Source organism: Leopardus geoffroyi, chromosome B1 (genome assembly GCF_018350155.1).
Source record: "Leopardus geoffroyi isolate Oge1 chromosome B1, O.geoffroyi_Oge1_pat1.0, whole genome shotgun sequence".
NCBI lineage: Eukaryota > Metazoa > Chordata > Mammalia > Carnivora > Felidae > Leopardus > Leopardus geoffroyi.
The window spans coordinates 200,779,755-200,791,827 of record NC_059327.1 but is presented as its reverse complement, the minus strand read 5'-3'; the positions used below and the strand labels follow the sequence as shown (position 1 = coordinate 200,791,827).

General features: G+C 52.6%; 1 protein-coding gene across 8 annotated transcripts in view; it reads left to right on the top strand.

Annotated features, from left to right (window-relative positions):
- JAKMIP1 (janus kinase and microtubule interacting protein 1) overlaps positions 1 to 12,073 on the top strand; it is a 137,043-nt gene that overhangs the window by 62,369 nt on the left and 62,601 nt on the right. For 6 of the 8 annotated variants that reach the window (XM_045474607.1, XM_045474606.1, XM_045474609.1 and 3 more), the window contains 2 exons: positions 99 to 364; positions 5,468 to 5,962. In XM_045474607.1, coding sequence (XP_045330563.1) covers positions 236 to 364; positions 5,468 to 5,962 — 624 coding nt within the window. In that variant the 5' untranslated portion in view covers positions 99 to 235. The remainder of the gene's footprint in view (positions 1 to 98; positions 365 to 5,467; positions 5,963 to 12,073) is intronic. The other 2 variants (XM_045474613.1, XM_045474614.1) reach the window with 1 other exon arrangement.

Sequence of the window (12,073 nt, the reverse complement as noted above, 5' to 3'; positions counted from 1 at the left end):
GGCGGGGAGGCCCCGGCAAACGCGGGTTGCCATTTGAGTGCCCAGGCAGGGACGCCAGCCTCTCTCTCTCTCCGCTAACCCCGTTTCCCTCTTCCCAGGGTCCCAAGTGATGGTGGTTTACACGGAGGACAAGCTGAGCCCTGCAAAACTGGTTAGCACGGCGGAGCCTGGAGCGGCGCCTGCTGGCTGGTGGGTGTGAACCGCGGGATCTCCGCGTCTCAAGCCAAGAGGAAGCATGTCTAAGAAGGGCCGGAGCAAGGGCGAGAGGCCCGAGATGGAGACTGACGCCGTGCAAATGGCTAACGAGGAGCTGCGGGCCAAGCTCACTAGCATCCAGATCGAGTTCCAGCAGGAAAAGAGCAAGGTGGGAGGGGTGCGGGCCTCCCAGCTCCGCGGATGGGGCGCTCGCCCTGGTGGACAATACTCCCCTCCGCTCTGAGTGGAGGGTGTGTTCCCGGGCTGGGGCTGGGGACGGGCACTCGACCTCTGAGCCTCAGCTTGTCCCTTGTTAAAACGGGTATAACGTCAGTGGTGGTACCACCGGGATTCCACTCCTGGCCCCGTCGCGTCTCTCTATGACCTTGGGCCAGCTACGTTACTGTCCGCGCGGTAATTTCCCTCGCCTGCGAGATGGGGTCATGGCGGTACCACCCGAGGGGCCTGTGGTTGGGAGTTAGGAGGCGAGGGCATTGAAGAGTTTGCAGCAGGGTCTGGCTCTGTGACGGGGCACTGGAGCTCTGGTGGGGCGAGACTGAGCTTTGGGGCCGCTCAGCACCATCGCCAGGTGGGTGCCAGGCTGGCTGTGCGCATCCAGTTAGAGCGCAGCTGTGACAGGCACCCTGTCACAATGGAGGAGCGCGGGCTTTCTCACCGCACAGACCTGGCTTTAAACTTCCGCTTGGCCCCTGACTGGCTCTGTGCCCTCGGACAGGTGATATAAAGTCTCCAGGAAGAAACTGTTTTTTCCTGTCTGCAACGCAGCGTCATCATAACCGGCCAGTTCGGTGTCCTAAAGATGCAGTGTCACGGATCCAACAAAAAGCCCATCGGTGTTCTCGCTTGGGTGGTTTGAGGGCAGAGCGGGCTGGGGCTCTGTGGTGTCCGTGGGAGAAGAGAAGGGGGGATGGGAGCTTGCTCCCAGGTAGCCTGAGTGGCCGAGGGTCTGGGCTGTTCTGGGTAGGATGGGGGAGGTTATACCCACGTCTGCAGTTGGTATGTCTTCCAGCACCGGGGGCCCCGGGAGGGGACAGCTGGGGTATGGCTGCAGGTGTCCTGTCTTATTGAGAGCTGGGCCTCGGCAGCAGCGGTGGGGGTGCTGGTTGGGGTCCAGCCCCCAGGTGGGGAGCGGAGCTGGGGCCTGGGCCCCTTCTCGGCCCCTGGCTCAGGACAGCGACATGGAGAGCAGAGGCAGAGTCCAGGGCCTGGGGGATAAAGGCTGGGCTCCTGGAGCTTGGGGACAGGTGTGCCCCTTCCCATCCGCAGACACTCAGGATTCCAGGCCCGTGGCCGTCACCGGCACGGCTGCCCGAGGTGCCAGGCTGGCCACACTTTGTGCAGCTCGGGTGGGATTCACCTGCTGGGATCCCTTGGGGCTGGCACGTCCCACCCAGAAGCAGCGACGGTGGCTGTGGTTGCCGGGAAGCCGCACGGCCAAGGTCATTCTGCCAGGGCTCCACCACCTAATTCGCCTTGAGGTCCAGGGGCAAAGCCATGTAACTGCCCATGCCTCTGTTTTCCCATTTGTTACGTGGGGTCCTCTGATGTGCCCGCCCCCCTGGGTTGTCGGCAGACTGGATGAGACGGTCACACACACGTGCTGCCCGTCACACGCAGTCACACGGCAGTTGGCTGACATTTATTATGTGTCTACTGTGCAGGTCACAGCAGATGCCTCGGAGGGCCTCCTGACCCTGGCAGTGACCTGCGAGGTCAGGGGCGGCTTTCTCCAGTTTATAGGTCAGAGAGGAGAGGTGACTTTGCCCGGGTGCGTTAGCTTGCTGGGGCCACCGTAACGAAGCACCACAGACTGGGTGGCTTAAAAATTCCAAAGAACTTCTTCCGGAGGTTGGCAGTCATGGGTCAAGGTGTGGGCAGGTGGGTTTCCCCAGAGGCCTCACTCATTGGCCTGTAGATGGCTGGCCATCTTCTCTCCGTGTCCTCACATGGCCGTCCCCCCGTGTGCCTGTGTCCTGATAAGGATACTGGTCATAACAGGCCAGGGCCCACCTACATGACCTCATTTAACTTCTTTCAAGATTTCACATCTTCCAAGAGTCTCTCTCCAATTACAGTCACATTCTGAGGTCCCGGGGCTTGGGACTTCCACATGAGAATTTTGGAGACACACCTCAGCCCATCCCACAGCAGGCCCACACAGGTGTAGGTGGTGGCACTGGGCTGGGAGCCAGGCCTTCCCCGTCACCTGGCCGCCTCCCTGCCGGACACGCCCGGCTGCCTGTGTTCTCAGCCCGGCCATCCACGTCGCCCCTTGGGAGGGCTTTCCCCGTGTCGCCGCTGGGGAAGCTCCTGTCCTCAGAGAATTCCGCACGGGGCTTACTGGCTGGTAGGAGAAACATAAATATAAAGTTTACAGTCGCATTTAAACGGTATTTTTATATGATCTCATAAACCTGTTGTCGATGCCCCAGTTGAAGCATGGTTTTCCCGGAGGATCGCCGTTGAGCAGGGGCGGATGAGGGGACGTGGCAAATGTCTCTGTGGGTTCATTCATTCCCTGAACAGCCTGTACCATTGCTCCATGCTGTGCGGCACGGCACAGGGGCAAGGGGGCCCGAGCAGGCTTGGCAGAGGCCATTTGGAGCCGGCTCTTTTTTAAGGCTTTTGCCGGTGCTCCCACGGTCCCGTGAGCACCCCGGTCGCCAGTCAGGGGCGCCAAGGCCCGTGGGGCGAAGTCCCTGCCTTGCTGGCCAGCCCCGCGGTGGGCAGGGGCAAAGCAGGGAGATTACGGTTAGGAGACGGCTGCCGCGGTCGGGCGGTGGGACCAGGGTGGCTGCAGGGAGTGGACGAAGTGGCCAGGCCTGGAAATGGGGAGCCAGCCCTGACGGATCGGACGAAGGGCAGGGTGGGAGGGGACCGAGACAGGGGGAGGCCGGCTTCGCCATTCCGGCTGCAGTGGCAGGTGGCGCCGGCTCAGAGGCTTTTCTGCACCGGCCCCTCCCTCCTCCTCCAGGGCGCGGTCCCTCCCTGTCATTTTGCTCCTGTCTTACATGCAGCCAGGTGCTTGTCTGTGCTGCTGTGCCGCCAGACTTGGGAGGGGCTTGGAGGCAGCTGGCGGGTAGAGTGCTGGCACGCTTTGGACCTGCTCAGCGCTAAGGAGTCGGGAGCAGGTGCTCTGTGCACAGCCCGGGCCAACGCAGCCTCGCTCTGCTCTGCTCGGGTCGTGGCACCTGGGCTCGGCCCTCGGCTCCTCTGCGACCCGGCAGGGCCTTCTCCCTCGACCCCGTCTTCCATCCGCGTCCCTGCCCTAGACACCTGTCTCAGCAGGCCCGACCTCCCCCAGGCTGCCCTGCGCACGCCTCTGCTCCCCTCCGCACCCCTTCCTTCTTTTTCACCTGTGAGCAAACTTCCCTTTATCCACTCAGTGCTTTGGGTTTTCCTCCTCCCAAGTCCTCCCGGGCAGCTGCTGATGTCCCTGTTTCACAGTCAGGGTTCCTCAGAGGAGCATGGAACCAATAGGAAATTGTGTGTGTGTGTGTGTGTGTGTGTGTGTGTGTGTGTGTGTGTGTGTGTCGGGGTGGGGAGTGGGAGGGAGACACATTTTTTTTTAAGAAGTTGGCTCACATGGTTACAGAGGCTGGCAAATCTGAACTTTGCAGAGCAGAGGCAGCTGGAAATTTCAGCAAGAGTGCATGTTGCAGTCTTGCGTCTTGAAGCAGCCTGGAGGCCAAATTCCTCTCTCGTTGAGGAGCTCAGCCTTTTCACTCGAGGCCATCGACTGATTGGGTGAGGCCCACCCACATTATGAAGGGTCAGCTGGTTTACTCAAGGTCTGCCGGCTTAAATATGAGTCACTTCTTTAAAAACTTTCACAACATACAGATGGGTGTCTCGCCAAATGAGTTGGTACCATGGCCCTGCCGACTTGACACGCACCATTCACCATCGTGGGGCTCAGTAATCACACATCCGTGCAGGCTTGGGATGCGACCGACCCCTGTCAGCAATAACCAGGGAAGTCGGGACAGCGTTGCCTCCTGGGAAGGACAATGCCAGAAGCAAATATTAGTCCCTCGCTGGGGGCAAGCACGTTAAATGTTTAAAGTTCTGGCTTCCCGGCCTTGAGTCCACTAGGAAAAGACTCCCAGTCCCAGCCCAGGGAGGGGGAGGCCCGGGGCTGACAGGTTCTCCCGTCTTGTTTCTGAGATCACGAGTGTTTGATGTAAGGAGATGCTGACTTTGTGTCTTTGCCTGGCTTACTTTTTGCTTCTTTCTCCGCTGTCAGAAGGATTTATCCATACCAAGGGACACTGTAAAACTCCTCACCTGACATTGATTTCAAAATATGGGCATGCCATAAACAGCGTAGGCCGGGGAAAATGTTGGCCACCTTCCGCAGAAGTCGCGCGTGTCTTCTGTGAGGTACAATTGGTTCCCGTTCTCTGGAGACTGGTGTGATATAGAAAGCAAACGGACTGTAAAGGGTTCCTGCCCAGTGTGTGTTTTTGTGGGATACTTGAAAAGGGGCGAATATGGCGTTTTGGAGCATCTTAAGCAAATACTCCCCGGGCACATTCTACCAGCCATGGTTCAAATTTTGCTGATTAGACCGATGCGCTCAGGCTGGGTTGGCAGCTGGGCATCTGAGGAACGTGGCTCCGGGGCCAGGGGCCTGGGGGTGAGCCGGGCTCTGTCCCCCGGCAGCCCCTCCCCCCAGGCAGGTCTCGGAGGCATCTCTGAGCCTCCACTGCCTCCCGGCAACACAGTCACCGCCCTCCTGGGACCCCCTAGGGATTAATGTGGGGGATGCTGTGGAGCCCCCAGCCCGCGGAGGGGACAGCTCAGCGAGGATGGTTGCCCTCCACTGCCCCTCTCCGCCTCCCTCTGCTCTGTTTTCCCTGTGCCCACGGTCCAGTGCACGGGCACTGAAAAGGTACTTCTGGTGTCAAAATGTGTCCATCTTTGGACGCTATCTGCTTATGTGTCTTGTGACCGATAAGTCTCCGAATTGGAAGGGACGTCAAAGGCCTGACTGCCCTCGCCGGCATCCGCAGGTGGCTTTCCACCTCTAGCGAAATTCCCAAGAAACAGTAGCAAGTAAAGAAGCAGGCGGGGCCTGCTGAGTGTCAGGACCACAGGGGTGGCAGGCGAGGGAACTGGGGTGGGGGTGGGGGACCCGGCGAGGGTCTCAGGGGCCCTCCCGCACAACGGGGCGCGGGGAGGTGGCGGCCGGGCCTGGCCGGCTCCCCCAGCTCCGACCCTGACCGTGTCCCCGTCGCTCGGGCTGCAGGTGGGCAAACTGCGCGAGCGGCTGCAGGAGGCCAAGCTGGAGCGCGAGCAGGAGCAGCGGCGGCACACCGCTTACATCTCGGAGCTCAGGGCCAAGCTGCACGAAGAGAAGACCAAGGAGCTGCAGGCGCTGCGCGAGGTGCTCATCCGGCAGCACGAGCAGGAGGCGGCGCGCACCGCCAAGATCAAGGAGGGCGAGCTGCAGCGGCTGCAGGCCACGCTGAACGTGCTGCGGGACGGCGCGGCCGACAAGGTCAAGACGGCGCTCCTGGCCGAGGCGCGCGACGAGGCGCGCAGGGCCTTCGACGGCGAGCGCCAGCGGCTGCAGCAGGAAATCCTGGAGCTCAAGGCTTCGCGCAAGCAGGCCGAGGAGGCGCTCAGCAACTGCATGCAGGCCGACAAGACCAAGGCGGCGGACCTGCGCGCTGCCTACCAGGCGCACCAGGACGAGGTGCACCGCATCAAGCGCGAGTGCGAGCGGGACATCCGCAGGCTGGTACGTGCTGCCTGCGCCCCCTCCCGGCTGGCGTGCGTGCCTGCACCCTTTTCTTCCCGCCCGTCCGCCCGTGCGCCTCCTCTCCTTTGTGCCTTCTTCCCTGTCCGGCTTGCATGCATGCGTTCCTTCCTGTGTGTGTGCGGTAAACGCCGCGTTTTGAGGACCCGCTGTGCGTCAGGCACGGTTCTAGCACGGGGCTTCTAGCAAAGCCCCTGCCGTCCTCGTGGTGGTAAAGGGGCGTTGGGCAGGTAGAACTCTTCTCGCTGGGTGTGGGATCCTTGGTCCTTCTTGGAACAGCTCAGAACCACAAGTTTCTGTGAAATGGGGTTAATAGGTTAACGGCCAAGGTTGTGGTTAAAAAAAAAAAAAAACAAAAAACAAAAAAACGACCGTGGAAGCTTATCAAAGTGCTGGGCATTTATTTATTTATTTACTCATTTAATTACTAAACTGGAGTGCGCTTATACCTCCAGGTAAGATGTAGGTAGGGACAGGCCAGCCAGTCTGTTGCAACAACTGGGGAAAGCCATAAATTGCAAGCAATCTCATTTTCTCTTATCTTATCTATTTTTAAGTTTGTTTTGAGAGAGACAGAGGCGACACAAGCGGGGGAGGGGCAGAGAGAGAGGGGGAGAGAGGATCCCAAGCAGGCTCCCTGCTGTCAGTGCAGAGCCCGATGTGGGGCTTGAACCCATGAAACTGTGAGATCACAACCTGAGCCAAAACCAAGAGTTGGATGCTTAACCGACTGAGCCACCCAAGCGCCCCACAAGCAATCCTGTTTTTAAAGGCTGGAGGGCTATGGAAGGCCCGAGGTCTAGAAGAGCTAAAATTTGAAAGAGAGGAGAGAGAGAGCCTGGCCCAGGAGAGCTGACAGTTACCAGCTGACAGCTTCTTCCCTGTGGGACATTTGTGCATCCCGAGAGCGGGCTGGGGATGGGGCTTCCCCCCCAGCAAAGAGACTCCACCAGGGCTGAGACAGGTGAGCAGGGCTCTTTGCCATCTCTCATGGTCAGCATGGAAAGTGGGAAACTAAGGAGCCCCCACACTGGGGGGGGGCCGGTTCACACCCCAGATATTTCCTGAGTTCTGGGGTGATGCGGGAAGCCAGCGAGTCGGGGTGGAAAGGCAGAATGAAATCTCCCAGAGTCGTGTCATACTTAGGAAACAAATCTCGCCAGACGGGGGAGGGGCTGCAGCAGGCACATCACCAGTCTGCCCCTCGGGACGACCGTCAGACTTTGAGCCTGTGTGCTGCAGGAGGCTGAAAAGGTGAGCAGGCTAAGTTTCTCAAGGTAGAGTCAACAGCAGTGACAACAGTGAGGTTTCCAAGAGGCATATCTTGATTATGAGGATGCAGTGAGGCTGAAAGTTGTAAGGGTAGAAATAGATGCAACATCCAAACACTAACCACCAGAAACCTGCTCTGTATTCATGTTGAAGACCTCAAGGCAAGAAGTAATACTACAGACAAGTAGGGGATGCCTTTTTTTTTTTAAATTAAAACATTTTTTTAAAGTTTATTTATTTTGAGAGACACAGAGACAGCGTGAGTGGGAGAGGGGCAGAGAGAGAGGGAAAGAAAGAATCCTAAGCAGGCTCTGTGCTGCCAGTGCAGAGCCCGACATGGGGCTCGAGCTCACAAAACCGAGATCGTGTCCTGAGCTGAAACCAAGAGTCAGAGGCTTAACCAACTAAGGCACCCAGGTGCTCTGGGGACGCTTCTTAATAATAAAGGCGTCCATTTGTAATAGCACTTAATAACGAAACTTCCAAATGTGCAAAAGAAAAGCATCAAAAGTAAAAGGAGAAACAAAGCCACAGTTGTAGTTGGAGAATAAGACTCTGAGCAAATAATAGAACATATAGACAATAGGTGAACAAAGACATGGAAGCTTTAAACAGCATTCAGTTAACCAACTGGAGGTACACTGACAAAATATGGTATTTCAGCAGCTGCACATACTGTTCTCTTCAAGGGAACCTACACAACTGACAAAATATGGTATTTCAGCAGCTGCACATACTGTTCTCTTCAAGGGAACCTACACAATTTCTTTCAAAAATTGTGCTTCTTAGAGTAAAACAGATTTTAGACAAAAAGGAAGAAATGCTGAAAATCAAACATCTAAGCTTCCATCTTGAGAACAAAGAAAAAGAACAGCAAATTAATCTCTGAGAAAGCAGAACTGAGGGGCTTAATCAATAAGGACAATCAACACATCAAAAGTTAATTAAAGTAGGTAAACTGATAAGTCCTGAGGAATACCGATGAAGGAACAGAGACAAGTCCCCCAGTGTACAGAATGTAAAAGGGGCACTACTACAGCCCCTACAGAAATTAAAGAGACAGTATGAGTACTTTCTGGACAGCATATGCCAGTGAACTAGAAATTTGGATGAAATGGGCAGATTTTTTTGAACAAGTACAACTTAACCAAACTGACACTATAAGAAATAGAAAATGTGAGTAGTCCTATAGCTGTTAAAGAAGTTAAATCTGTAATTAATAGTTTTTCCTCAATGAAAAGTCCAAGCCCAGAGACTTTACAGGTGAATTAAGTATTTAATGAAGAAATAAAACTAATTACACAGACTCTTTCAGAAAAGAGAAAAAGGGAACATATTCTAATTCATTTCATGGCCAGCATAACTGACCCCCAAACCAGTGATATACAATAAAATAAAAAAATTAAATAATCTTTTATAAACATAGACACAGGAGTACTAAATAAAACATTAACAAATAAAATCTAGCAATATACAGAAGGGTTAATAAACTATAACCAAGTTGGGTTTATTCTAGGAACACAAAGGTTGGTTTAATATTTAAAAATCTGAATATAATTCAGCTAGTAATAGAATAAAGGAGAAAAAAAGCCATATGACCATCTTAATAGATACAGTAAAAGCATTTAGTAAAATTCAACGTCACAGTATAAACTCTCAGCAAATGAGGAATAGAATAGGATTTTCTGAATCTGGTAAAGGGTTCTACAAAAAAAATCTACAGGGGTGCCTGGGTGGCGCAGTCGGTTAAGCGTCCTCAGCCAGGTCACAATCTCGCGGTCCGTGAGTTCGAGCCCCGCGTCAGGCTCTGGGCTGATGGCTCAGAGCCTGGAGCCTGTTCCAGATTCTGTGTCTCCCTCTCTCTCTGACCCTCCCCCTGTTCATGCTCTGTCTCTCTCTGTCTCAAAAATAAACGTTAAAATTTTTTTAAATAAAAAAAATAAATAAAACAAAAAACAAAAAAATCTAACATAGTGATATCGAACATTTCCCAGTGAATTCAAGGACAGAACAAGGTATCACCACTTCTGTTCAACATTGCACTGGCTAGGACCTCAAATCTGAAAGACGATAAAAAGAAAAGTTTTAAAGATTGGGAAAAAAAGGGGGAAAACCGCCATTATTTGCAGATGCTGTGATTGTGATGTAGAAAATCCAAGAGACGCTACAAACTATTAGAATTAGTAAGTGAATTTATCAAAGCCTCTCAATAGAAGGTAAATATGCAAAATAAAACTGTGTTTCTATATATTAGCAATGTGTAATGGGAAAATGGAGCTTTACAAAAGACCATTTATAATAGAGTACCAAGACCTACGAATAAAGTCTGATGAATGTGTGTAAGCTGCAACACGCTGAAGGCTTCAAAACACTGCTGAGGAAAAATAAAGGAGACCAAAATAAATGTAGGGAGAAGCCATTTTCATGATATAAGTATCAGTACTTCCATAAATGATCTATAGATTTAGGGCAATCCCTTTCACAACCCCAGCAGGTTGTTTTTTTTGTTTTGTTTTGTTTTTTTTGGTAGACATTAGCAAGTGGATTCTAAATTTGACATAAAAATTTAAAGGACCCGGAGTCACAATTTTGAAGACAAAAAATCCCAGGAAACCTCACACTACCACGTAACAAAGCTTACTATTAAGACCAGCTGAAGGATACGTGGATGAATCACTGAACAGGAGAGTCCCCAGGCGGCCCTATGCACGTGTGGTCACCTGGTTTAGGAAACAGGTAACATCACAGTCCAGTAAGGAAAGGGTGGTCTTTCCATAAACAGTGTTGAGGTAGGTGGGCGTCTGTAGAACAGGAACAATGATCCTTGCATCCTGCCATCCGTGCATCCATAGTGATTAATTCAAGGTGGACCATAGACGTGGATGTTAGAAAGTAGACCAGTGAATTGGTTAGGTAACACAGAGCAGTATTTTCATGATCTTGGGGCAGATGACACCCCAAGAAGATTTGTGTCTTCTCGGAGTGAGAAGACACAGATACACCAGTCATATACATGCACTATTCGGAGAAGGTGGTACACTGAACTTTTGAGAAATAAATTTTGTTCATCCAAAGGCACCAATAAAAGACAAGACACAGTACAGATCGGGAGGAGATTGTTTCAATACGTGTTATCATAAACCGCTTTTATTCAGATTACAAAAACAACCACGAGGCAAGAAGAAAAATAATTAAAAGGGGCAAAGAGTACTTCAGAAAGGGAAAATATACTTAAATGACACATAAACATCTGAAGAGGTGTCTAACCTCACTGATCATCAGGGAACCACAAATAAAAATTATAACCAGATACTGCTTCATACCCAGTAGAATGGATGCAATTAAAAAAAAAAGAGGAGTGCCTGGGTGGCTCAGTGGGTTAGGCGTCCGACTTCGGCTCAGGGCATGATCTCACGGTTCGTGGGTTCGAGCCCCGCGTCGGGCTCTGTGCTGACAGCTCAGGGCCTGGAGCCTGCCTCGGATTCTGTGTCTCCCTCTCTCTCTGTCCCTCCCCCACTTATACTCTGTCTCTCTCTCTGAAAAAAAAATAAATAAATAAATAAACATTAAAAAATTAAAAACAAATAAAATAATTCAGCAGTTTCTTGAACTGCAATTTGCCTGCTCCCCCCACCACCTCTACCCCCAGCACCTCTACCCCCAGCTGTATACCCAAGGAGATGAAAACATGTTTCCATAAAGATGCATACGTGATCACCGCAGCATATTCATAGTAAAAGTGTGGAAGCAGCCCATCTGTCCATCAATTGGGGAATGGATAAAATGTGGTATATTTATATAATGAATGGGCTGCTGTTCAGCAGTAAGGAGTGGGATGTTTATTTACCTGAGTTCCAGCACTAACTTAGGCATCAAAACTTCTCTTCCTTTCTGGGTGTGGGTGTGGGGGTGGGGTGGGGTGGGGTGGGGGGAGGTGTTATCACATCAGGGGAAGGGAAGCCTTGGGGGAAAGTCTGCTCCGGGTGTGAATCCAGTCTTGTTTACTGGGTGACCCCAGCGAAGCTGCCTCCCATCTCTGAGCCTGTGGTGTCTATTCTGCGAAATGGGAATAATTGCGTACCTGCCCTGGGGTTATGAGGATAAAATGAACTACCGCATCTAGCAGCGTCTTACCATTTCTGTAACAAGAGACCCATGAACTGTGTTCCTCTCTGGCAGGAGAAATATACGTTTAAAGTAAAAAAAGATGGGGAAGAAACAAATATTTGCCTAAGGGACTGCTGGAGCTTATTTAAAACGTACCAGAGGACGTGGTGTCTGTTTGCATGTCGGCACTAAACAGGAATATCCTCAGTTCAGGTATTCTCGGTGGGCGTGTGGCTTTCACTGCAAACGCCCCACTTGGAGGATCGAGTGAAGAGAACAGGTGTCCATTTCTCCCGTTACTTCCCGCCCCCCCCCCCCACCCGTCCAGTTTGAAAAATGTCGCTTCTCAGGCAAGGCTGTTTGTTCGTGGCAACGTGTTCGGAAGGTGGCCCGCGTTTCATTTCTTGGTCAGCTGGATTGGATCGGATCGGATTGGAAATGCAGGCAGGTCTGTGGACGCCCCGCTTACACGTTTAACACGCGTCTTAAGGGAAGCAAAGCAGAGGGGCGTCTGGGTGGCTCAGTCGGTTAAGCGTCCAACTTTGGCTCAGGTCACGATCTCCCGGTTCGTGGGTTCGAGCCCCGCGTCGGGCTCTGTGCTGACCGCTCGGAGCCTGGAGCTGCTTCGGATTCTGTGTCTCCCTCTCTCTCCACCCCTCCCCTCCCCTGCTCGTGCTCTGTCTCTGTCTCTCAAAAATAAATGAAAATTAAAAA